This window comes from Urocitellus parryii, chromosome 5, assembly GCF_045843805.1.
Source record: "Urocitellus parryii isolate mUroPar1 chromosome 5, mUroPar1.hap1, whole genome shotgun sequence".
NCBI lineage: Eukaryota > Metazoa > Chordata > Mammalia > Rodentia > Sciuridae > Urocitellus > Urocitellus parryii.
This window is the reverse complement of record NC_135535.1, coordinates 83,673,854-83,701,111: the sequence shown is the minus strand read 5'-3', so window position 1 is coordinate 83,701,111 and position 27,258 is coordinate 83,673,854. Positions and strand designations below refer to the sequence as shown.

The 27,258-nt window shown below is 42.4% G+C and overlaps 1 protein-coding gene across 1 annotated transcript; it reads left to right on the top strand.

The window, feature by feature from the left end:
• The first annotated feature begins 143 nt into the window (after positions 1–143).
• Klhl42 (kelch like family member 42) lies at positions 144–19,828 on the top strand. Its single transcript, XM_026410705.2, has 3 exons — positions 144–1,201; positions 13,634–13,827; positions 18,564–19,828. The coding sequence occupies exons 1-3, from the start codon at positions 330–332 to the stop codon at positions 19,013–19,015; spliced, it is 1,518 nt and encodes a 505-aa protein (XP_026266490.1). The 5' UTR covers positions 144–329; the 3' UTR covers positions 19,016–19,828.
• The last annotated feature ends 7,430 nt before the right edge of the window (positions 19,829–27,258 follow it).

Sequence of the window (27,258 nt, the reverse complement as noted above, 5' to 3'; positions counted from 1 at the left end):
GGATTCCCTTCCCGCTTGACGCCGCCCGGGAGAACCCGAGCTAGGACGCCCGGTGCGGGGCAGCCGGGCCTTTTTTGGTGCTGAGAGAGAACAGGAGGGCAGGGCCGTCGCTTTGAGGGAGCGAGGCTGAGCCGCGGCCCCGGCGGACACCAAGAGGAGGGACTGTCCGAGAGGCCGGCCGAGCGCGGGAGCGGGCGGCCCTTTGCCTCCTGCTCCTGCCGGGCCGCCATCCCTCGGCGCGCCCTACCCGGAACCAGGCGAGCGCGTGGGGGCGGGGAGACGAGCGCGCAGAGCTGGCGGGGAGCCCCCAGACCCCCGGGGCCCCAGCCATGTCGGCGGAGGAGATGGTGCAGATCCGCCTGGAGGACCGCTGCTACCCGGTGAGCAAGAGGAAGCTCATCGAGCAGAGCGATTACTTCCGCGCCCTCTACCGCTCCGGCATGCGGGAGGCCCTGAGCCAGGAAGCTGGCGGCCCGGAGGTGCAGCAGCTGCGCGGCCTCAGCGCGCCGGGCCTGCGGCTGGTGCTGGACTTCATCAATGCCGGCGGGGCCCGCGAAGGCTGGCTCCTGGGCCCGCGGGGGGAGAAGGGCGGAGGGCTGGAGGAGGAAGAGGACATGGACGAGGTGAGCCTGCTGTCTGAGCTGGTGGAAGCAGCCTCCTTCCTGCAGGTCACGTCCCTACTGCAGCTGCTGCTGTCCCAAGTGCGGCTCAACAACTGCCTGGAAATGTACCGCCTGGCGCAGGTGTACGGGCTTCCAGACCTGCAGGAGGCCTGCCTGCGCTTCATGGTCGTCCACTTCCACGAGGTGCTGTGCAAGCCCCAGTTCCACCTCCTGGTGTCTCCTCCCCAAGCTCCGGGGGACATCAGCCTGAAGCAGAGGCTGAGGGAGGCCCGGATGACTGGGACTCCTGTCCTTGTGGCCCTGGGGGACTTCCTGGGAGGACCCCTGGCCCCTCATCCCTACCAGGGAGAGCCCCCGTCCATGCTCCGGTATGAGGAGATGACTGAGCGTTGGTTCCCGCTGGCCAATAACCTGCCTCCCGATCTGGTGAATGTCAGGGGTTATGGGTCAGCCATCCTGGACAACTACCTTTTCATAGTGGGCGGGTACAGAATCACTAGCCAGGAGATCTCCGCTGCACATTCCTACAACCCCAGCACCAACGAGTGGCTCCAGGTGGCCTCCATGAACCAGAAGAGGTAAGCGCCCCCAGCAGAGTCTGCTTCTTTCCCTTCGTTCACTTGTTTGTTCGTTCATTCCCCAGTGTTTACTGGGCCGTCACAGAAGGGTGCTTTGAGGTGGGAATGACATCTTCAGGAGTGTTGCTGGCCTTGACTCTGGCACAGTTCCAGTGAACTGAGAACTTGCAAGGAAGAAGAGGCTTCAGTGAGGTCAACTAGCTGAGTGATTTTCTCTCAGGTATTGTGTCTTTAGTTAAAACTGCTTTTTTTGCTTCTCTCCTAGTGGAAAGGTGATGTGGTTGCCCAGGATACTTTAAAAGAAAACTGCTCTTTCATTTTTCTTAACTTTTGTTTTTTAGCATCAGATCCTGATTATAATGACACACTGAACAGTGATTTAAAACACTGACTTTGGGAGATTTTTGTTATCCATGACTTTGAAGCCTTCCATACTGGGAAGACAATTTGGGACCAGAAGATCCTTTTTAGGGAGTTATAAATATGTACTGTATAGGATTGCCTCTCTTAGTTTTCCTTTCTTTTACTTCTTCCTTCCTTTCTTCCCAGACAGCCATCATCATTGACCCAAAACTTGAGCCTGGCAGTGGTCAACTACAGAATTGGATCACAGTCCACTTAGTATCTGGTATCTGTAGGAGATTGATTCCAGAACTCCCTCAGATACCAAAATGTGTGGATACTTAGGTCCCTTACATTAAATGGCCACAGTACTCACATATAATCTGTGCACATTCTCCTGTATACTTTAAATCATTTCCCCAGTACTTATAATACCCAACACAGTGTAAGTGTTGTGTAAATAGTTGTTATACCATATTGTTTAGGGAATAATGACAAGATAGTCTGTGCGTGTTCAGTAGATATGAAGTACCCCCATACATTTTCCACCCACAGTTGGTTGAGTTGATGCGAAACCTGCAGATATAGGGTGCCAAATGTATTTCCATCCAACGAAGCCATCTCCTTTCCCATTCTGCAGATCCCTCCTACCAGTTCTTGGGAGACTTGAAGAAAAGACTCAAAAAGGAGAAACTTGGGGGTGGTGGTGGGAGGGGAGGTAGGGAGAGGAGCCAGGAAAGAAAGATAAAAATAAGAGCAAAGGACAACTAAAGGAAGGAAGGGGTAGGAAATAAGATGGTAGGGCCCAAGATGCCTCAATCCATTATTCAGAAGTGGGAAGAAGAATCAATGTGATCCAGGAAAGAAATGAATACCTTTCTTCCAGGCTACCTGTTGTCATCTCAAGCACCACCCTCGTCCCTGCCTGACATGTAGAGCAAAGAATTGGGGAACTCATAGCCAGACAAAGAAAGTTTGAACAGTAATGGGACATCCATTATACATATATACTCCACTCGAGGATCCCCCTATATCAGAGATTATTTGGGGGGAGCACTGGCTTTATTTCTACCATAATATAAATTCATTTTGGAAAGTGTGCTTTTTTGTTTTTTTTCTGATGATAAACATACTGTGTGGTTAGAGAAAACTGAAAAAATGAAGGAGCAGAGAGACTATCACTCCTACTCCTTCCTCCTAGAGGAAGTATCTCCAGCTTGGCACATTTTAGTCCAGCCTCTTCTTAATGCGTTGTTTACGTCATTGAGATTTCATGTTTACAATTTGGTTTTAGATGTGTTATTTTTAAAGAGATTTTAAGAGCTTTATTTATTTTCAACATGGGTTCTTACTATATTGCCCAGGCTGTCCTCGAATTTGAGAGCCTCCTGAGTAGCTGGGATTACAGTAAGGTGCCACCACACCCACCTTTATTTATTTATTTGTGCAGTAGTGGGGATTGAATGCAGGCCACTGAGCTATACATACATCCTACCTCAGTTTTAACAGCCTTAATTGAAGCAACAAAGGAATATTTGATAGCTATAGGTGATGCTCGGTAGGGATGGAAGGCTCAAGTTCTCTATTACCTCTTTTATATGTCTCTAGGTATATCAAAAGTTATACTCAATAAGCCTTCCTTAGCACTGTAGCACTAACACTACACCTCAGACTTTTTTTCCTTGATAAATCCTTGGAAGTCTTTTTAAATTTTTTTTTTTTAATTTTTAGGAATGCTCTTTCTGTCTACTTGGAGGAAAATATTAAGTAATGTACAAGGACATGCTTCTTAGAAAAACTACAGATGAGTGATAGAAGGTGGAGGCAGGAGGATTGCAAGTTCAAGGCCAGCCTCAGCAACTAAGTGAGACCCTGATCAATTTAGTGAGACTTGGTCTCAAAAAATAGAAAGGACTGAGGATGTGGCCCAGTGGTAAAATGCCTGTAGGTTCAATCACTAGTACCAAAACCCCCAAAACTACAAATGACTGGGAAAAGTTTAGAATGAAAAAATATAAGTATCTGTAGATGTATATTAAATTCATGTACTATAAGTTTGTAAACATGTATTTACTTGTATATTGATAATAATTAACAATAGGGAGAACATATATGTATATTCCTGAATATGCCTGGGATATTTGTTGAGTGTATCCATGCTGTATATGCTACCTACCCATTACTCACTTAGTAGTTAATGTATAACTATATAGTATATTTATCATCAGGATGAATATCACTTTATACGTATTTATTTTTACTCTAAAATTATTTGTTTATGCTAATTATTTAATATTTCCACTTAATAGTGCACTATATCTGAGTTTTTTCTGTGTCAACAAATGAAGATTTACCACTGTCTTGTGTAGCATTCCAGCCTGTGGGTATACCTTAGTGTAATTAGCCTTTCCTTTATTCATAAACATTTAGGTCACTTCCATTTGCCATGATAAGCAATGCTGTATTGAACTTCTTAGTATATATGTATCTTAGTAGATGCATGTGAGTTAATTCCATATGTCAAAATCTTGAAATCCCTGGGTAGGTGGGACAAAGTGAAGTGCATGAACATTTTAAATTTTGGTAGCTCTTGACAAAATTACCTATCAAAAAATGTTCTAATGTCCTTTCCAATCAATAGCATTTGAACATGACAGTTCCATAGACTCTTGCAAAGATGAGATATTATCATCTTTTCCTCCCATTCTAATAGACAAAAATACTGGTGTGATTTTCCCTGATTAGAAGACTTTCTTTTTCATATGTTTATTGGATATTTGTACTTCTTTTGTAAATAAATAATCATTGTTGTGTTTTAAAAATTGGCTTACCTTTTTCATATTTATTTTAGAAATTATATATACATATTTTTCTTGTATATTAGGTAATATTGAGAATATTTCTCCATGCCTTTATTATTTGTTTTATATGATTCAAAAATGAAGTCCCAAAGTGGTCAAGGAGGTGAAGTGAATGAATAGAATGATGGGTGGGAGTTTTGATGAGCCCGAGAACTACTCTCCCCAGAAAAGTGGGCTCTACTCTCAGCCACACCTGGTTATTTCCAAGTGGAAGTGAGGAAATGGTATTGCTAGATATCCAAATATCCCAGGTTTTATATGTTGGCAATTAGTTTTATTAAAAAAAAAAAGCAATCAACAACAAAAACCTTGTAGAGCAAATAAAATGCAGCCTAGCATTAACCTGTGACCCATCAGTCTTAGACTTCAGATTTGTAACGTTTTCTTACATGAAAAAACTTTAAGTTTTTTGAAGTTGGATTTGTTACGTGTCCTATTAGTTTTGTGTTTTGCAAAGGAAAGTTTTCTACAGCTAAAATATACAAATACTGATTTGTATCATGTTCTATCTTATGGCATGGGCTTTTTTCATTTAGATCTGAAAGTGGGATTTGTTTTCGTAAAAGGTGTTTCCAGTTTGGCAAAGTGATCATTCCTTCATCAGTGCTGTATTTTAAAATTAATGTAGCTTGTTAACATATTTTATTGTCTGGTGGAACTGAAACCTCTTTTCTGTTTCAATTAATTTTACTCTTTGTAATGGTTTGGATATGAGGTGTTGTCCTCTGGTGCCACCCCCCATAACCCCCAAAAGGCTCATGATTAGATTATGAGAGCCATAATATAATCAGACCATCCTAATTGGAATGGGATGAGTGGTAGTAAAAGGCAGATGGGCATGACTAGAGGAAGTGGGTCATGAGGGTAAAAATCCTCTAAGAGTTCATCAATCTTTGGCCCTTTTCCCAGTCTTTCCATCTCTGCTTCCTCCATGAGATGAGGCGCGATCCTTGCAACAACCCTTTTATCATGTTGTTCTGCCTTACCTTGAGATCAAAATGATGGAGTCAGGTAACCGTGTAGTGAACCTAACCTCTGAAACTGTGAACCCCAAATAAACTTTTCCTCCTCTAAGTTGGTATTGTTGGGTATTTTGGTCTTAGTAATGTAAAACTGACTAATAGAGTTATTGGTACTGAAAAGTGGGGTTGTGGCTGTGACTGACCTGTTCTTGTGGTTCAGAAGCCTTTGGAACTGGTTGTGGGAGGAGTTTTGAAAGTTTGAAGATGCCAGCTGGAGAAGCCCTGGAATGTTGTGATTGGGGCTTAATGGGTGGATTCTGGTGAGAACTGAGAAGACTTGAATGCTGATAGGAATGTAGACTGTAAAGGCTGTGCTTATGAGGTTTTAGAGGGAAACAGGGATTCTATTTTGGCAAAGAACTCGTTTACATTTTGCCCATGTCCTGAGACTTCACGTGACTCCATATGTAAAGATGATGGACTGATTAACCTGGTGGAAAAAATTTCAAGGAAGCACAGCATTCAGGTGGTGGCATGGGTATTGCCACTGGTTTTTAGCCATGTTTACTGTGAGAATCAGAAGAAAAAAGCAGAATAGGACTTTAAAAACTTGCAGTATGGCTGGAAAAGTGGGTAAAACTGGAGACAAGGAAAGTATAGTTTTGAAGAGATTATAACCTCTAAGTGATGCACAGAGGCAATAGGAAAGATACCTTGAGGGCCTTCTCAGGAATTAGCAAGACCACACCCACCACAGGCTCAAAGGTGTAAAGGTACAAATTCCTTTGAGAATAGACTGCAGTAGCACCCTTCTCACATGGGGAGGGCCTGCAAAGTTGTTTCACTATACTCAGCTGCTGCATAAGAGGCTGCTGCAGCGGTGCTCTCAGAGGGCTCAGCTACTGGTAAAGCTGGCAGCAGACATTGGCATTGTCCTTGTGCTAGATCTGCCGGAATGCAGGATGCTTGAGTTGGGGGGTGGGGGTCATAGAGACTTCAACCAAGACTTCAAAGGAAGGCCTGGAAGGCCAGGCAAAATATAGTGTCAGAATTCCTAAGAGAGTGGTGGGCTGCCTCTGAGAGAGAGGTGTATAAAGCTGTGAAGATGAAGCCAAAGCTGGAATGGAGACCCAAGGAATTAAGAGATGCCTGTAATGTGCTCTCTGCCAAGAAAACCTGCTGTCTGCAGAGAGTGTCAGGCTAAGCGAAGCCATGAGCGCTACAACAAGTAAGGCCAAAGGAGCCAGACTGCTCCAGCTCCATTGGAGGGAACATGTTACCACCTTGTGCCCCAGATGCCAGAGGTAGAGCTGTAGTAAATGTTTCCTTGGCTGGTTTTCAGTCTTTTTTTGGGTCCTATCCCTTCTTTTTATACCCCTATTCCTCCCTTTTAGGATGCAAATATTTACTCTGTGCCATTGTATATTGGACATGTGTAACTTACTTTTGATCATCATAGGGGCTCATAGCCAAGAGTCTGCCTTGAGTCTGAGAAAAGACTTTAGATTTGGCCTTTTGGACTGTTAACACCATGGAGACTCTTGGAGATGGATTTTGCATTGTAAGATAAACATGATCTTTTGGAGGCCAGGGGTAAGATATTATGATTTGGATATGAGATGTCCCCAAAAAGCTTCTGTGTTAATGCAGGAATAATCAGAGGTGAAATGATTAGATTATGAGAGCTAAAACCTAATCGCTCCAAAATAGTTAGGACTCTGTTAGCTGTAGGCAGGTGGGGTATGGCTGGAGGAGGTGGGTCACTGAGGGCATCCCTTTGGCCCCTTCCATCCTCTTTCTCTGCTTCCTGGCCTCCATGAAGTGGCCCTCTTTCCTCTACCACCACCCCTCCACCATGATGTTCTGCCTCACCTTGGGCCCAAAGCCATGGAGTCAGCCAGTCTTGAACAGCACCTCTGAAACTGTCAATCCCTAATAAACTTTTCCCTCTCTGAGTTGGTCTTGTTAGATATTTTGGTTGCAGCTACATAAAGATGAGGAACACATTATTTTTTGCACATTTCTCTTTCAGTTAAGTTTTTAGAGTCAGCTTGTCAAGTTCTATAGGAATTTTGATTGGAATTACATGGTTTTTATAGATTAGAGGAAAATTAATAGTTTTATCCACAGTAGGGTTCCCCTTATCAGAGGTTTGGATGTCCTTGGTTTTAGTGACCATTGGTCTGATGATGTTAAGCAGAGAATTCCAGAAATAATTTGTAAGTTTAAATTGATGTCATTCTGAGTAGAGTGATGAAATCTCACACCATCCTGCTCCTTTCTGCATAGGACATGAATTGTCCCTTTGTCCAATGTATCTACATTGTATACACTACCCACCCATTAGTCACCGTAGTCATTTAGTAGTTATCAACAGTCTTGGTATTGCAGTGCTAGTGTTTAAGTAACCTTTTTTAAACTTAATAATGACTTCAATGTGTAAGAATAGTGATACAATTAGTATATGTCACAGAGAAACTGTAATATTTGTCCTTAAAGGAATAGATGATCTCTATTTAAAAAGGAAAGAGAAAAGAACGTATGCTCAGGTTGCTAAGATCTATAGTAAGAATAAATCTATTTGTGAAATTGGAAAGAAAGAAAAAGAAATTCATGCTAGTTTTGCTGTTGCACCTAAAACTGTAAAAATTATGGCCATAGTGTGTGATAAGTGCTTAGTTAAAATAGAAAAGGCATTATTATAGGGTTTGGTATTGTCTGTGGCTTCATGTATCCCACTGGGGGCTTGGATAAGAGGAGACTGCTATAGCTTGTAGCTAGAAAAAAAATTGTTTTTTCATATATTTAATTCTTTTAGTCTTTTGGAAAAATTTCCTTTATTATTTTCATATAGTCTGGGTTTTTTTGTTTGTTTGTTTGTTTGTTTGTTTTGTTTTTTTGGTGTTCCTGGAGACTCAAGCCAGGACTTCATCCCCAGCCCAACAGAATTTTGTTAAGTTGCCCAGGTTGGCCTCAAACTTGAGATCCTCCTGCCTCAGCCTCCCAAGTCTGGGATTAGAGGTGTATGCCACCTTGCCCAGCTGCAGTGATCATCTTCATTGCAAAAAATTTTTCCCCATATTTAAATTTTCTTTTCCTTTCAAGATATAAAGCGTTGTGTTTTTTGTACTACTATATTCGTTTTTAAAATGTCATCATAGAGTCTCAGCTTCACCATAGCACTTTCCCCATCACTACTGGAAAGAGAAACAGATGTTTATGGTTTCCTGGCCTCAGTGAGTTTAAAATCAAATTTGAATGATGAGACGAGTAAAAATAAAACCTGGAAGGGGATTGTTCCTGGATAATGCATTCAGGACAGATTCTTCTCTGGAAGAAATTTGGAACCCTGAGTGAGAAAGACAGGTTTTGGCCTCTGGCTACACAGCATTTCAAATTTACCTTGATTCACTTTTGGCAATGACTGCTTTTGGGATGTGTCCATACTGACTTTTACTTTGATGAAGGGGTCAAATTCTGAGTGGCGCACTTACCCTGGGAACTGAACCAAGCAGTGATCCAGAATCTTCAATGACAGAATTGAAAGATTTTTTATATAGCTCTTTGCACCTGCAGAACATGGTGCCGTGTGACCAGCAGTGGGTAAGAAAGAAACCTTGAAAATGACAATACAAGTGGGTATCATTCTTTGAGAGGTCTGTTTCAAGTTTAGGTGTGCAACACTGCCTTATTGTCTGAACAGGAATTTGATCTCAGGAGTCTTCGGGATATAACTCTTCATGTAAAAGCTTGTGTGACCACAAAATCGCTTTCCCTCCTCTCTTTAATTAGCAATAACTTGCAGTAGGTTCATTAGTGTTCTGCATTTCAAAGTCGTCTCGGGTCTCTTCCACGACACTGAACTTTTGCTCTGAACATGGAGCTGGAGTGTGTCTTCCTGCTGGAAGTGAGTACAGCAGGTTTAGGGATAGACTTCACAAACAATTGTCCCCGGCAGAGATGGGATCACAGTGGTCAGTCCCAGTGCTTCCCAAGCTGTCCCTGATCCTCACAGCCAGCTGAAATGTTGGCAGGGCATTTCTAGAAATGTGAAGCTTTGGCAGGTTTTACCCACCATGGTGGTGGTTGCAGTGGATGCAGGAATAGTGCAAAGCAAAGGATTGTCTGTTCATCCCTCCCCCCCGTTTAATTGTAACCAACAGTATAAATTGCTATTTGTGTTTTTGCTTTTGAATTTCTCGGAGGTGGGGAGGTTACTGCATAGGGAAACAGCAGGCAGAGGAAGGAGAAAGGTGGGACGAGAGGGGCTGGATGGTCTGCACACTGAATGGTCATCACCCGTGTGGTTGGGAAAGGATCCTAGCTTTTCGCTCAAATTTTGACTCTAGCAAACTTCTCTGTGGAGTAAGTTACCACGGTGGTTTACATTTCCTGATATTCTTCTGGGTCAGGGCTTGTGGTCACTACTCAGGTCCCACTTCATTCTTCATGCTCACGGCATCTCTGAGAGAGGTCCTATTAATGCCCCTTTTTCTCAAAGAGAGAACTGAGGTTCGGAGAGTTGAATTAATCTCCACGGGATCACAAAGCGAGGTTCTAAGCAGTTTGGATATTTCTGTGGCACCCTGCCTACCTGTGGTTGTCTATTAATCATTGATATCTGTGCACTAGATTTAGCATGTTTCAGGTTACATGAGGATTTGAAGAGGTTGCTTTTTTTTTTTTTTTTTTTTTTTTAAATTGGTGCTGGAGACTGTGTCGCAGTCCTGAAGAGTTTTCTTTTCATTGTATTTTTATTTGTTCCTTGGTTGGTTGGTTTTGTGGTTCTGGGGATTGAACCCAGGGGCTTGAGCACTGAGCTACATTCTGAACTTTTTTAAAATTTTGTTTTGAAAAAGGGCTTCACCATGTTGTCTAGTCTGGCCTTGAACTTGTGATCCTTCTGCCTCCACCTCCCAAGTAGTTGGGATTGTAGGCATGTACCACTACATATGGCCCTAAAGAGCTTTTTATTTCTTGTGATGTAGAAATTAAATCGCTGTATTTTCTAATTTTTCTCATTTGCATTTCTATATATTTCTGTTAATTAAGTGAATCAAGTATGTAGCCATGACAAATTACTTGTAATTTGATTTTAGATTTTTTTTTAGCCATAGTATATTAGGGATCAGTATGAAGAAAACACTGTAGAAATGATCATTTTTAAAAGTGATTGATAAGCCAGTCAGGTGGTGCATGCCTTTAATCCCACCTACTCAGGAGGCTGAAGCAGGAGGTTTGAAAGTTCAAGGCTAGCCTGGGCAACTTAGTGAGACCCTATCTCAAAATTAAAAAAAAAAAAAGGAAAGGGCTGGGGGTATAGCTCAGTGGTAGAACATCCTGGGTTTGATCCCCAGCACCAAAAAATAAATAAATAAAAATAATTGACAGCTTGGATGCACATCTTTACACTTCAGGGGTTGAAGACTAGAAGTATTTTTGGGAAGTTGGAAATGAAGTGCCAAATGGCAAGAAGCTGTAGATGAGAGAGCACTTTACAGAGTTCCACATATATCCTGGACAGTGACTGCTGCAGTTGACAAATAAGAAACCAACCTTCCCAAGTTCGAGAAACTCAGCCTTAGGACACAGAAAAGCACCCCCAGAGTGTCAACAGAGAGTGGCACTTCTTTCTGCAAGTGCTGTCCTTTTCACCCCTTACTGAGTGCCAAACACTGTGCTCTTATCCCCAGCTCTCAGATGGAAAAACTGAGGCACAGATAAACTGAGATCTGGTGATGTCCCAAGGCCTTCAAGCTGTTCAGCAATCAGCTTTTTCTGTGCAAGCCTGGAGTTAGAATCCTCGTGGTATGCCTCTTCAATGGTGGTTGTGTTGAGGTGGCAGTTTCATCTTAAGTCCCACATGAGTAAAGTATTTCTCTTCTCTTAAATCAGCGTGAGCAGGTTGGGATGCCGAGAAATGGACTTGTTTACTTTTTAACTGCTTAGTCACTCAGCCTCAGAAAGAAGCCCCTTACCTGTTTGCTTAGGACAAATGATCATGCTGGATAAATAGCAAAAACTGTTTTGATCTTACAAAATTTACTATCTGTGTACCTTTGGGGAGCAAAAACAAATTGAGGGCTGGTAAAATTTAGTGCTTATTTACTAGCTTGACTTCCTTTGGTTCCCCAAATTTGCACACACAGAGAGGGCACCTTGGTTGGATTTTAAGGACCATTGGCAGCAGGAAAGGCAAGCAGCATGAATCAGGGACCCCCCAGGAACTGCCACCCTGGTGGAGTCTGTTGGCATGAGAGACTGAATGGCTGGCTGGGTTTAATGGACAATGTGAGGCTCTTGTTGAAGAGTACTCTGTTCACTCTCTGATCTGAAAAATAAAACTAAATGAAAACACATTTTAAAGGTAAACATCATAGGCACCCTTTAAAAATCTTAACTTTTTAGTAGGTTATTAGTAACGTCTCTTCTGTCTCACGAGCCATCCGTGTTTATGGAACACCTATCAGGAGACCAAGCTCAGGCCTCTTTACTGCTGCTTCGTGATCTACTCTTACATAATTTTGTTTTGTTTTCTTTTGTAGTCCCATTCCTTCCTAGCATATTGTTACTTTTGAGCCTTGTGTTGGCCTCCAAATTCACTTGACCTAGCATCTGTATTTTGCACAACAGAAAGCAAAAAAAGGTCAAAAAACAGTGTCCTAAAATAAATAAATAAATGAAATTTAAAAAACCAGTGTCCTATCTCAGTACCTGATGAGCGTTTGAGGTAAACATTGTGACCCCTTGTGATGGAAATCATCCCACCTTAGAGACTAGGATGTGAATTGGTCTGGGTCAGGCTGAGTTAGGTGGCTGTCAGCAGAGCTGGATCTTGACCTGGGGGTTCCTGATTTGAGGCCAGGTCCTTTCCGGTTGCCTCTTGTTGCTCCTCAGCCTCTTGTTCACTTGTGACTGGTGCATGTATCACAGCTGACTGACTCAGCACTCCCAAATATTTATCCTTCCTGGCTTTCAGAGGACCCGTGAGTCCCATATGCTCATTGAAACAAATTGATTTTATCTTACCTTTCAACTCAAAAAGTCATGAGACTTATCTAGTATCTGAGGCTTATGAATAGTGTTTAATTTTATATGGGATATGATGCTTCAAATCAGTTTATTTTAATTTAATTTTTTTGGGGGGGGTACCAGGAACTGAACTCAGGGGCACTCTATCACTGAGCCACATTCCCAGCCCTATTTTGTATTTTATTTAAAGATAGGGTCTCACTGAGTTGCTTAGTACCTCACTAAATTGCTGAGGCTGGCTTTGAACTAGCGGTCCTCCTGTCTCAGCCCCCAGAGCTCCTGGGATTATAGGCGTGTGCTACTGCATCTGGCGGGATCGGAGTGTTTTTAATCAGTTCAGTAATTAATCTCCTTATTTGTATGTTGTGAAGCAATCTATGAGATTCCCTGTAGTGGAGGTGGAATGCCAGTGAATGGAACAGGCATATTGGTAGTAAGGGGCTCTCCCCAGACACCTTTGTCTCTGCCTGTCCATGTAGGCAGCACCCATATCTACCTACTATAGAGCCATCCCGCTCAGCAGGAAGAACAGATAACTATTCTGAGAGGAGAAAGACAAGGGGTGGTTGCTTTTCTCCCTTATCATTTACTCCTGCCCTGGGAAAAAAAAGTACAGTCCTCTCATGGGAAATTAGCTCCAGAACCCTGTCAGATACCAAAATCTGTAGATGCTCAAGTCCCTAATATGAAATGACACAGTATTTGCATAAAACCTGTGCACATCTTTCTCTGTACTTTAAGCCCTCTCTAATAACTTATGATACCTAATACAGTGTAAACACTATGCAAATAATTGTTGTGCTGCGTTTTTTAGGGAAAAGTGACAAGGAAAACAAAGTCTGTACATTTAGTGTAAATGCAGTTTTTTCCCCCCAAATATTTATAATCCGTGGATGTAAAACCTGTGGGCCTAGAGTATCGACTGTTTTAGTGTATAAAGTGTCTTCAGTTCCTAGCCTGAGGCTGAGCCAGATTAGCACTTGTTTTATTGAACTGCTCATCTTCAGTTGCTAATGCTGGAACGAAGTGCCATCCCTGTGAAGCCTGAGGGACAAGAGTCAAGCATGAGAAGTCCTTTCATTCCTCTGTCCTCAGGGAGGATGGCCCCCAACGCGGAGAGCTAATTTTCTGTAGCTGGCTCGCAGGTTCCACACTCTGCTTTAGCCGTTCACACCGTCTTCGTACTTCATGATCAGAAGAACTGACTTTAATGGTCCCTTGTGTCTCTTTTTCAGGTCTAACTTCAAACTCGTGGCTGTTAATTCAAAACTCTATGCCATTGGCGGGCAGGCCGTTTCTAATGTTGAGTGTTACAATCCTGAGCAGGATGCATGGAATTTTGTGGCACCCTTACCAAATCCTCTGGCCGAGTTCTCTGCGTGTGAGTGTAAGGGGAAAATTTATGTCATTGGAGGATATACTACCAGAGGTAAGTGGAGGGGCCAAGTGAGGGTTCTGTGTGGAAGCTTCAGTAGCCTGGGGGAGGCAGGAGGGTGCTGGGGAAACTCTGGAATGCCTAGTGTGATTTTATACATTGATTATATATGTACACATCTGAAGGAAAGAGAATCCATATGACAGGGGTGGTTTAGACTGGAGGGACCTTTGATGACTTTGTGAGTGTGAAAGTTCCAATAGGGTAGGGGAAGCCATGAAGAAAATATATTTTCTTTGTATTTCTGAAAAAACAGCCTTGTGGTCAGCTATGACCTGATTGGACCTGGTTTGTAGAGGTCGTTTGGGTCTCAGCTGCTCTCTGGGTGGGAAGGTCTTTGTAAGGGTTCTTTAGCTGAGAATCCTTCTCCCAAACACACCCAGTCCACCCACCCAGCACTGAGGTGCTGCTGCCTTCCGGCAGATGTGGGCTTTCATTTGCTCCTTTCATGAGCACAAGCACGTCAGGTATGGTTCCCGAAGCCCAGCTCTTGCACATTGTTCACATTGGTCCTAGGAGGTGCATCAATACTAGAGAATTCTTTTCTTGATCAGTAAGAGGCAATTGTGCTATTAAACTGTATGTGTTTTTCATTTTCTGAGACTGGCTCTCATTATGTTGCTCAGGCTAGTATCTAACTCCTGGGCTCAAGTGATCCTCCCACCTCAGACTCCTAAGTAGCTGCAGGGATGCACCACGTGCCTGACTCTGGGGAAGCCCTTTGTTGTTGAAACTGTTCAATATATTTTCTTCTTCCATTTTGTTTCTTCTCTTTCCTCCTTCCTTCCTTCCTTCCTTCCTTTTCTTTTTCTATTCTTTTCTTTTTTTTTGACCTGGGGATTGAATTGAGGGCCCTGCACTTGCTAGGTCAGTGTTCTACCACTGAGCTGCACCCCAGCCCCACTTTTCACTTTGTTTTGATTGTCATTTTATAATTAGTAATTTGAAAATAAACCATGTTTCCAGCAAGTTTTATCCTGCTGTACTTGGGAGGGAACATCCCAGGGAACAGAGGTGGAAACAGCATGTTGTGAGAGGGACAACGAGGGATAGCCAGGGAGAGGTGTCCTTTCCTCTACCTCCCCCCACCCCCCACCCTGTTCCTTAAAGCAGTTGTCTCCAAGTTATCTCTTGGCCAAGGAAATTTCTGTGTTTGATCAGTTTGACTGTATAGACTCCACAACTTACAGGAAGGTATAACCGGACTCAGGACTTTTAGCCACACTTGAATAGTAGAGTTACCGTTAAATTTGACATAGTGAAATAACCTAATGCTTCTTTATGGTACAGTGTGGGCAGGACAGAGCTGTCTAACCCAGCCTGGTCACAGGCATGGAAAAGGTTCTGCTAGGCCACGAGCAGCCATATGCCACTTCCTAAAGGGCAGAAATCCATGTGCTAGTATAGAATTCAAATAGATGACAAAAATTCTTTTCACCATATCCAAATGTCTTGTTTGGGGGATTTATGTTAGAGGAAGAAATTAAATGCCAAGTATTTTGATTGACTTTTTTTTGATGACAGAATATTTTGATACTTTTTAAATGTTGATTCAGTGGAGAGGATGGTGGGTCGTATATTACTTTCCTGTTGCTGCTGTAACAAATTAGCATGAACTTGAGAGTCTAGAACAACAGAAATGTATTTCTTCATGGTTCTGGAGACCAAAAGGCAGAATCAGAGTTATCAGCAGGGTCCTGCTCCTTCAAATGGCTCTAGGGAAGAATTCTTCCTTCCTTTTTCCCCACTTCTGTTATTCCTTGGCTAGTGGCTATGTAACATCAGTCTGCCTTCCATTTTCATGTGGCCTTCTTATTCATGTGCATCTTCTTTTCTGTCTAGTATAAGTGCAGTTATTGGATTTAGGGTCCCACCTGTGTAATCCAGAGTGATCTTAAGGTCCTTAATTATATCTGCAAAGATTTTTTTCCCCAAATAAGGATATACTCCCAGGTTTCAAGAATTAGTGGGTAGACATATCTTTGGGGGAGCCACCATTCAACCTACTACGTGTGGTATGTGTGTTCACACACTTAAGGAGAGGCAGTGGCAGAGGAGTGCATTGGAAGGAGTAAGGCTTTGTTGTTGCTTTGCTGTGCTGGGGTTGAACCCAGGGCCTTCTGTAAGCTGCATCCCCAGCTTCACCCCCCTGCCCTTTTTCACTCCACGTTGTCATCACTTGTGAAGCTATTTTCTCTCTAGTGACCTTCTGCTGAAAGTAATTGCCAGTTTTTTCTTTGCAAATAATTGAAAAAATATGAGACTTAGCAGATTCTTCTTTTACCTTCAACCTTGGTGTTTATTTAGGTTTCAGTGAACAACTTTCTATGCTCTGATAGCCATGGCCTCTCCAACCCCAAACTCCTGTCTCCAGGCACGTAAACTGTTATATATCTATAAGCAGTTTTAAGAATTCCTCCCTAGACTGAGTAACGTGGAACGCATCCTATGGCCTGACACAAGGTGCACACCTTCCTCAACTTCTCTTATCACCAGGAACTGCTGAACACCAGTGCCTGAACAATACTCTGCTGGTAGATTTCCTGTTTTTTCCATGACCTTGGCTGAGCAAATGTCCTTTAGAAGGAAAGCCCTTCTTGTGTGTTTGGTAGCATTACAAGCCACTGCTAGTGAGCCTTCTTCACTTGGGCCACCCACCGTGATTTCTGTCCTGGATTCCCAATGCCAAAGACCATGATGGGATGGTTAGCTGATGTGGGTGGATGGGTGTTTGTGTAAGTCTTGAAAACAAAAGTGTTTTCGAAGATGAGAGTTCAGGGCAGTTACTTGCACTCTGAAGCCCTCCTCCTCTGCATGAGCTTTCCCAGCTCTTTGTAAGAGTTCCCTGTAGTTCAGTCATCCCAGTTGTTATGGGAAAAATATATATCAGAACTTAAAGCTGCGTTCTTAGCCTGCCTACAACTTAAGTTAGGTGAGGCTTTTAAAATTCAGTGAATAATAACTCATAACTTCAAAATAGCTATTTGATTTTTTAATTCTTTGGCAAGCACTAAAGAAATAAGACTTCAACAGGAAGTCATAGTAACCACAGAGGGAAGAAGGATGATTTGTGAAACTTCAAAATCAAGTTTAAATGTAAAAATGAAAAGATTATCCCACCAACTCAAGATCACCTCAGTACACAGTCTAACTGTGCTGAGTGAGGACAGAGAACTCTACAGAAGACCTGGAGAGACCTTGATGCCTGAACTAAGAAATCAGTGGGACTGTCACTAGAATAAGTCCTTTATTCCTTTAGTGGGGAGTCTAGTTACTAAGTCAGGAGCACTTTTTAGCAGATGAGTGGCCAGACTCCCTCAAACCCCTCTCCTGGAATGGTTTTATCAGAGAGGGGTGCTAAAGGAAGAGGCAAATCCTTGAGAAAATGAGCTGTCTTCTGACCAGCTTCTGTAGCCATTGAAATGCTGTATGCTTTAATAGTGATCCAAGTCCCAAGTTGATCTGCCCCCTCCACTCCTGAGTTTTTGTTGTTTGTTTAACAACAAACAGAAAGTTCATTCTTTCTGATAACTCATAACACTCTTTTTCTTCAGAGACTAAAATATTACATTTATTCTTTCTTAGAGGAGAAAAGGAAAAAACAATTAAAAAGGAAAAAAAAAAAGCTAGCTGGGCACAGTGGCACACGCCTGTGCTCAGGAGGCTGAGGCAGGAGGATCGCAAGTTCAAAACCAACCTTGGCAAAAGCAAGTCATTAAGCAACTCAATGAGACTCTGTCTCTAAATAAAATATAAAATAGGGCTGGCGGGTGCAGGTGGGGGGGTTGCTGGGGTTGTGGCTTAGTGGCAGAGCACTTACCTAGCATGTGTGAGGCACTGGGTTCAATTCTCAGCACCACATATAAATAAATGAATTAAATAAAGGTCCATTAACAACTTAAAAAAAAATAGGGCTGGGAATGAGTTCAATCCCCTGTACCCACCTCCCCACCCCCCCGCCAAAAAAAAAAGAAAGAAAGAAAAAGAAAAGCTAGGCCTGGTGCTATGGTGCATGCCTGTAATCCCAGCTTCTTGGGCGGCTGAGACTTGAGGATTGCAAGTTCAAAGCCAGCCTGGGTAATTTATTGAGAAGCTGTCTCTAAAATAAGATGAGGGTCTGGAGATGAGGCTCAGAGGTAGAGCACTTGCCTAGTATCCATAAGGCCCTGGGTTTAATTTCTAGCACTGCAAAAATAAATCAGCTAGCTAGCTAGCTGGGAATGTAGGTCAGTGGTGGAGTGCCCCTGGGTTCAGTCCCCAGTACCAAGGAAATAAAAGCTAGATATTTTAAATTTCACAGGCTCTTTTCAAAGAGAGAAGAGGCAACCTTTTTCCCTAAAGAAAATAGCTATTAATTAGAAATAATATTAGAGAGACCTTTCAAGTGTGATTTCATCCACTCAATTAACCATCTCTTTAGAAGTGGGCAGGGGAGGGTGGGCCTTTCTTAGTTTTTTTTCTCCTGTGTTACAACTGGGAAGCAGTAAAGAACAGATTTATTTTAATTTATATTCATTGTATAGTTGAATTTCCAGGAGGTAGATTGGGACGAACCCAAATGTGTCTTTTCCCAGCCATTTGGAAAACTGTTTCTCAAACCTGTTTTTCTGAATGGGGTTTTCTTCCTTGTGACACGGAATAAGGCACATGGAGGAAGAGGTTTATGTACGGCCTGGGTCATCTACAGTGTTGCTGGTGGCTGTCATCATTTGCTTCTTTCTGTGTTTCAGACCGAAACATGAACATTTTGCAGTACTGCCCCTCTTCAGACATCTGGACACTCTTTGAAACATGTGACGTCCACATTCGAAAGCAGCAGATGGTGTCTGTGGAGGAAACCATCTACATTGTCGGGGGATGTCTCCACGAACTGGGGCCCAACCGGAGGAGCAGCCAGAGCGAGGACATGCTCACTGTGCAGTCCTACAACACTGTCACCCGGCAGTGGCTCTACCTCAAGGAGAACACATCCAAATCCGGGCTTAACTTGACTTGCGCGCTCCACAATGACGGCATCTACATCATGAGCAGGGACGTGACCCTGTCCACCAGCTTGGAGCACCGAGTTTTCCTCAAGTACAATATCTTTTCAGATAGCTGGGAAGCATTTCGGCGATTCCCAGCCTTTGGACATAACTTGCTGGTTTCTTCTCTTTATCTGCCCAATAAAGCAGAAACATGACTGAATTGACTTCGTACTTCAAACAAATCTGGTTCAAGACCAAAAAAAGGAGAAACAAAAAACAACAAAGGGAGACTGATTTCTAAAGGGAAAAAAATGTGGGCTAGAGTAGGTCACGGATATATACCAGTAGCAGCTGTAAATAAGCTTACTTGAACTAATTACTTGAAAACTTGTGGAAAAAAGAGACCAACTTTATTATTTTTTAAATTATTGATTTTTAAATTATGGGAACAAATCCATGATAATGTTTTCATCCAACACGATATTCTTGGGCCAATGATGGGAACTTAGCATTAAAAAATGGGTTGTTCAGGGGCTGGGAATATAGCCCAATTGGTAAAGTGCTTGCCTCACATGCACAAGGCCCTGGGTTCAATCCCCAGCACCACTAAAAAAAAAATAAGTGGATTCATTGGGTCTGCTTGGTAAAGGGCCAAAGTCAATAATAGACATGAATGGTAAAGATGATTTTAAAATCTGTTTTATTTAGGTCACTTTAAATATCAGTAGTACCTTAAGTAGGAGACTTTTTAAATTATCAATTTACTTGATAATAACTTTGTTATTCTCCTTCCTCTCCCCGTCTTACCCACAGGTACTTCCAATGTGTTTAAAATAGGGTTCCATGCTCATATATTTTATTTGCACACTACTTTTCAGGAAACCTACAATGGTGGAACCCTAGGGTGAATCCTTGCAAGCAGTCAGTCCACCCAAAATTTGTTTAAAACATTCTCAGTTTTCTAATCTTTTTTTTTTTTTCATTTATGAATGACAAAATAAATAGATTGATAAAACCTCTTTACTTCATATGTGGCATATTGCAGATCTATGTGGATCACATAAATTGCATTTCTAGGCGTACTATGTTATTTAAAAGAGAGGGTATATTGTTTAAAAGGATGGCTATAAACATATATTTTTAAAATTGAATCTTGTATAGGAAGGAAAGGAAATACCAAATAAGAAAAAAAATTGCCTTTAAGAATTCCTTTTATTGAATGTATTTGACTTAGTTTTTGTTTATCATGTTTAAATCAGGATACCTTTTAGCTTTGTAGTTCACGTTTTGCTTTTGTGGATTAAGGTGATGGTAGCTGTAAAACATTTGTGCTAGAAAGAGAGGAAGGAGAGAGAGAGGAATGGCCACTGTTTTTTTTTTTTTTTTTTTAAACCTCTGGTACTGGGGATAGAACCCAAGAGTGTTTTACCCTGAGTTACATCCCCACTGTGCTCTCCACCCCCTGCCATTTTTAAAAACTTTGAGACAGGGTCTTACTGAGTTGCCCAGGCTGGCCTCAAACTTGACATCCTCTTGTCTCAGCCTCCCGAATCACTGGAAGTGCAGGTGTTTGCCATCACCCCTGACCACCTCTGGGGGTCTTTCTGAAATTAGGTAAGATGCTTGACTTACCTTAGTTGTGAACCCAGGTGGCTCACACAGCAATAGCAGTGAACAACTCAAGCAATTTCATTAAGTCAGTTAACAATGAGTGAAAGCTTCTGCCAATCATAGATTAACATTCCTTTACAAATATATACTCGGGTAGAGTATGCCAAGTGCATGACTAGCCATACATACATGAGGGCCTGGGTTTAATCCCCAGCACTAAGCACCAACGAAAAACTCTATACCCATACTTATGGAAATTTTATTTTGATTGAAAAACATTTTCTGAGGTTATCTGGTATTTTGTAATGGAATCAGGAAAACCGTGAGCCAGAGTCCAACTTTCTGCACTAATGGCAGGCAAAACCACTTTAGTCACAGCGTGCCTCTCCTTAAGAAAGCCCCATAGAAAAATAGAACCGTCACAGTAGATAAACGTGTTCCAAACACTGTGTGCCTCCAGCATGCCATTCACGGTGCAGATGCAGTAAGGAGAACAGTCGATCCAGAGTTCTTCAGTTCGTTGAAGGAGTCACTACAGGGTTTCTTTACAACCATGTCCTCAAGTATCTGGTTACAAAAATCTCATTTGCATGACTTTTCAGAAGTATTAGGCAAAAATGATTAAGACTTTATTTTGGGCAAGGAGATGAATCTTTGTATCTTGTCAGCAAATAATTCTATTAGTCTACTTATAGCACTGTTTAAGGGTTTTAAAGCCATACCCATTGATTTTCAAGTACTAAGCTTTTTTTTTTTTCTTTCCTTTTCTAAGCAACACTGAACTGAATTCATCCCAGGAATGATACTTACTTAAAGAATAGATTCATTTTAAGTTATAGTCATTGTAGAATTGAATTTCTAGTGACCTCTATTTTCATGATGTATCTTTTAAAGTCTAATTTATTTTTGTTGCTACAGAGTTTAACTTTTTAAGGTCTTAGGTGTTCAGAAGACTAGCCAGTGGATTTAGTATGGGACAGATGTCTAGAGATTAATTTGTACATAATCACATCACATAAAACACAGTATTATTTCTGCCAACCAGTTAATTCTCTTGCTGATTACATACTTTGGGTCTATTTTCCTAAGGCTGACAATTAGATTTTTTTGGACCAAGTAAAGGTAAACTCTGATCCACAAAGCTCTTTTATAAGCTTGATTTGATTGTGTGTGTGTGTGTGTGTGTGTACATGTGTGCGCACATGTGTGTGTATGCTTGCATATTTTAGCCCTAAGATACACAGACTCCTAACAAGATTTTGTTTTCAGCTGCCAGCAGTGAAAGAATGTGTAATAGGAACAGATCTGTGGCTTTTATGACATCACCCTGCTGTGCGCATCATCTGTGTTGACATTTTGAGGGTAGTTTTTATTTAGCTCACTCTCTCATTGGTGCCAGTATTATATTGAAGACTCTGCCTATAATGAAGGCAATTTTCCATGAAAATCTCCCCTCATCCCTCAAGACTGTCCTTTACTAAATTTGCTAATATCTATTTTCTTCCCATTGTCCTTCTCTAAATGCTTTATCCTCCCCCACCCCCAGATGCTTCTGAGGGGTGCTGACTTACTCTGGGGAAGGAAGTGGTTGGGAGGACCCAGTTGGAAGCTGCCTGGCCAGAAGTACCCATCTTCACAGGAGGGTCTTTAGGAGGAGAGGTTGTGTCTTCTTCCTGTCATTCCTTCTGACTTTACTTTCAAAAATGCCTAGTTTCAGAGGTCTCTCTCTTTTAGCCTCATTTAAAAGGTTTTCTGATGGATGTGTAAGAGTTGATGGTTTTTGACAGTATTGGTTAAGTCGTCATCATAAGGTATTAAGGAGACATGGATACCAGTAGGAAATAAGCGAAAGACATCAGCATGAAACCAAAGAGAACTGAACTCTGCCATCTTTTTTAGTTTTTAAAACCAAGATCCCATGTAATTCCAAATGCCTTAGGTATTAACTAAAGCTATCCTGTGATAGACAAAGCTCTTTCTCTCTACAAAAGAAAGAAGTAAATGTTTCCTTTCAACGAGGGTGCAGTGCTTTCAGATGTCCAGGTAAAGTGATGATCCTTTCTGTTTGGCCAAGAGGTAAATTGAGGAGAAAAGCCTTGTTTTTCCTTATCAAACAGCATTCGGTGAAGAGTGGCTTTTGCAGACCACTCAAGAGGCAGCCTGGTGAAGGGAAAAGGGAAGCCTGTCGATGCCTTTTTCCTAGATGAGCAGCAGAGAGTGTGTGGCTTCTGTGCTGCTGTTCTTTCAAGGTGACATATGAAGGATTGTGGCCCTCCCTCCCTAGGTCAGGGTTTGCTCTCAGAACCCATGTCCAATCCATGCTTCCAGGTACCACTTACCCGTCCGTCAGAATGGAGTGAAACCTGTTTTCAACCCTGCTTTAGGAGTTAAGGCCTTGAATGTGTGGATAGGTACCTTGAGAAATGGCTTTCAAAGCAACAAGTGGATTCAGCTACATTCCCTGATTACCAGAAATGCTTCAGTGTCTCATCAGAGCAAGACAATGCTGAGAGCCAGGGACACATGCATAGTAAGCCACAGACCCTGAGCCTTGTAAATGTCTGCTCTAAGGGTCTAAACCAGGGCTTTCTTCTCAAAGGAGATAGCTTCTTTCGGGCACATGGCTCTGGTCTGGCAGCCTCTTCAGTCTGGGTCCACAGTCTATCTTTGACTTCATGGTTTCATCATCATCATCATGAACCTGTTTTTCTTTAAATTCAAACATCCCATCCTGTGGTTTAGTTTTTTACCATATTTTTTTCCCTCGCTACATATTATAATCTCTATACTTCATTTTTTGTGAAAAAGTTAAAGTCACATGTAATCTGCTTTATTTAGAAATATTAGCTAAGCATCACAGCGTTTGTAGCAGAGGGCTTGGCAGCTTGATCTGATCCAAGGAGGAGGGAAGAGAGCCTGCTCTCCGCCTGCCTGTGTGTATAGCTTTGCCTCCAACACCTTCCCGTGAGGGGGATTAATAAATGTTCGCTCAGACACTACTAAAATCAGTTGATTTTGCCTTTGTGATGATTATCCAACAGTAGCTTTCCACCCTTCGGTTTCATTCACCAAAGAGTGTTTGTTTCCCACCTTTTGTGTGAACTTGGGGACACAAGGTGCAGCACACCAGTGCACACCTGCTTCACTTTTGCCCTCACCGTTCTGATCCATTCCTACAGGAAACATTAATCACAAAAGAGGGTCCATTTTGAAGAGCAAAGGGTGCTGAAATCACTTTTGTAGGGTTGGCTGGTGCTTTTTCAAATGGTTGCCAAGGTTTATTATTGGTGAAGAAAAGGAAAATGTGATTTGCATTATTGTGTCGCTTAAAAAAATTTCAGAATAGGGACACTTTGGTCGTCCCGACGATGTTTTCCTATCTAGTAGTCATTTTAGGAAAAATGATATTCTGTAGGATGAATAGTTCTGTTTTGTTTTGACTGAACTTTGTTAAAAAAAAAAGTTGTATGGAGTCTTTAATTCTAAGTGTGGCTTGAAAGTGTGAACATTATCATGATTCATTTAAATGCAATGCCTGCGAAGCACTCACAGTGACAGCATTTTGTTTAGAACTAGAACTATAGAAGAAAATTTTCTTCAAATAAAATAGTTCTGAAATCAGTGTCTGTTGTCTGTTAGGTTCTGTGCACCACCATAGGGCTATGTCAGATGCCGGAGGAAAGAGGGGAGTCCCAGGGGAGGGGGGACTGACATTTGTAAGGAGGTCAGGGGATGGCAATCCTGCTGAAGCCACCCTGGGTAGTGGGTACTTGGAGCAGCAGTGAGGGTTTGGAAGAGAGGGATCTGTGAGGTGTAGATGTACTGGGAAGACTGGCTTAGAATCCTGAGCATCCCTGGATCCATCCTTGGCCCCATCCTATACTCTTTGAGTCCTTAGCATTCTGAATAAAAGAATGTGCACAGTGGCACACACCTCTAATCCCAGTGGCTCAGGAGGCTGAGACAGGAGGATCATGAGTTCAAAGCCATACTCAGCAAAGGTGAGGTGCTAAGTAACTCAGTGAGACCCTGTCTCTAAATGAAATACAAAATAGAGCTGGAGATGTGGCTCAGTGGTTGAGTGCCCCTGAGTTCAATCCATGGTACCAAAAAAAAAAAAAAAAAAAAGGCAGAGTCTAAATCCCACAATTTAGCAACAATGGCCCATTGTGTTCTATGCCTCTCTGTTTTGAAACTTCCCACTTTCCTTTTAATCACTTCTCAAAAGCTGAGACACAACTTCTTGCCTTTGCATCACGTTGGTTGTGGCTCTGGTTTTGAGGCTGGGAACGGAGTCCGGAGTTCAAAGTCATCAGATGCTGTTCCGTAGTTCATTCATTTCTTTTCAGCCTTTGGTTCATTTCAACGCACAGATCCTTGCATGTACTTCAACAATGAGCCCATTTAAAGTCCTCTACCACCCCATAAAAAAGTCAAAGACATACTTAACCTTTCTCCCCAAGGGAGATGATCTGAGCCAGAAACTACTCACGGATCCCAAGCCCAAGGGATGTCCATCCCTCCTAAATCCATGGATCACCACTTGTAGACTGTCAGAAGACAAGTCTACAAACACATGGATAATTAAACCATTTCCCTATACCACAATACATGGTAGGAGGATGATGCCCAACACTAATCAAGCTATTATCCTGCACCAGTCATGTAAGCCTCACATCAATCCCAGGTGGGAAATATCAGTTTTACCCCCACATGACAGTTGAGGAAACTGAGGCATTGCAGAGTAAGAATTGGACTTTGTAAAAGAGAAGGGAAAATTACTTAAGCTATCATGGGTTCAAAGTATACTACTGAAATCCCAGCGACTTGGGAGGCTGAGGCAGGAGAATGGTAGGTTCAAGGCCAGCCTGGGCAATGTAGACTCAGTTTCAAAAAATAAAAAGGACTGTGGACATAGCTCAGTGGTAGAGCACTTGCCTAGCATGTGTGAGGCCCTGAGTACCAGTACTTTAAAAAGCAACAAGTACACATTCTCTTTTTTTCCTTGCTGGTCAGGGTTAGCAAGACTCCCTGCCCCAATGGAGCAGTGGGTTTCTGGGTCATCCAGTCTGAAAGCCCATGGTTCTGGCTTTATACCCGGGTACAGCCCTTCCTTTTGGCACGGTTACAGGAAGTGCATGGAGGGAAGCCTGAAAATCTCTGTAGAGGACAAGGAATCCCAGGGCCTGTTGCAGGCCATCGACATTGCCTTGGCAATCAAATCCCTTTAAAACCCCCGCTAGATGCTGGTAGGTCTGACGTCTGACAACTCTGTGGGTTAAAGGCCCAGATTTAGTGGAGCACACTTTCTTGAACTTGGAGTTACCCTGTGATTAGTCATAGGCTTCCTGCCCCTAACCTTGCACCCTTAGCTGGATGGTACCAGTCTCTCTCTCAGCTTTGGGAAAACAGTTGTGCCTCCGCTTGCCAGATGGCATGCCAGGGGATGCTGCCATGTAAAACTCTCAGAATGGCACCTGGCACATTGTCAACACACAACACGAGCTAGTATTATTAACAAAGCTCTTGGCTATTCCTTTATATCTTCAAATGGGCCAGCTTGGCTGGAAGCCTTCACCTTCCTTAATATATCTTATTGAAGCCATTAAAAGGTAGGTAACAGCCTATATTCCCAGGAACTTGGGAGCCAGAGGCAGAGGGATAACAAGTTTGAGGCCAGCCTCAGCAACTTAGACTCTGCCTCAAAATAAAAATGCAAAAGGGCTGGAGGTGTAGCTCCATCGTAGAGCACCCTTGGATTAAATTCCCAGTACCACAAAAATTAATTATTTAAAAAAAGAGATAGGTAATGAACTCCAAGATCCTGGCGTATTCCTATCCCTTCTCCCCACCAATTGGCTTGAGTGGTCTGAATCCCAAGATCCAGCAGCATAATCATTTGCTTTGCTTAACACACAAGGAGAATCCTATCTTGTCTCTCTCCCATATTTAGTTCATTACATATTTCAGCTTTAGATATCTAAAACATCCCATCCCAAGCGTCAAACCCTTTATTCAGTATTGGCTTGGACTCGCCCAGGTCATGTGTCCATCCTCTGAGGTAAGCACGATGGCCAGGGGGATGGGGGAGGAACATCAGCTCAGCCATATGAAATTAATTCAACTCAGATAACATGGGTCTCACTTAGCAAAAAAAAAAAAAAAAAAAAAAGGGTTTGACTGTTAATGCTCCAAAGACCAGCTGAATAATCTGAGGATCAAGCAAAGCTCAGTTTATTATGCTGACTGCAGAAGGAGGACCACCCCTGCCAAAGGCTTAGTAGTGTCTCAGCAGGGAGAAGCTGGTTCTTTTGGCTTGGGTTGGGTGATTTTAGAGTGGGTCTTAAGACTGGACAGAGTTTATTATATACGGACTTTGGGCATAGGACTCTGTGGGCACAGCACCAAGAGTCTCAAGCTAGTCTTCATGAATAGTTTTGGTAGGTAAGCTAATAAATTTGTTCATGGTGTTATGGAAGATAAGCCTTATGAAAATACTTGTTCCTGGAGACAGCTAAGCTGCACCTTGGCACAGATGATTGTCTTTTAGAGCAGGTCTTACATACTTGTCTTATTCCTGTTCTATACTGCACTTTCCTTGACAAAATAGAAAGCATTTTTTTCAATCTCTTTATTATTCTAAGTCAGGCCATTTGCCAGATTCTTTTTTTTTTTCCCTCCCTGGTACCAGGGATTGAATCCAGGGGCACTGAACTACTGACCCACATCTCCAGCCCTTTTAAAAATTTTTTATTTAGAGACAATGTCTTGCTGAGTCGCTTAGGGCCTTGCAAAATTGCTGAGGCTGACTACAATGTTTATAGCAGCTCAATTCTCAATAGTTAAA

Bases quoted from the DNA above. Each gene is read 5' to 3' on its own strand.
- Klhl42 (XM_026410705.2), top strand. From the start codon at position 330: ATGTCGGCGGAGGAGATGGTGCAGATCCGCCTGGAGGACCGCTGCTAC. The intron at 1,202-13,633 runs GTAAGCGCCCCC...TCTCTTTTTCAG, and splicing joins GCCTCCATGAACCAGAAGAG to GTCTAACTTCAAACTCGTGG. The intron at 13,828-18,563 runs GTAAGTGGAGGG...TCTGTGTTTCAG, and splicing joins TGGAGGATATACTACCAGAG to ACCGAAACATGAACATTTTG.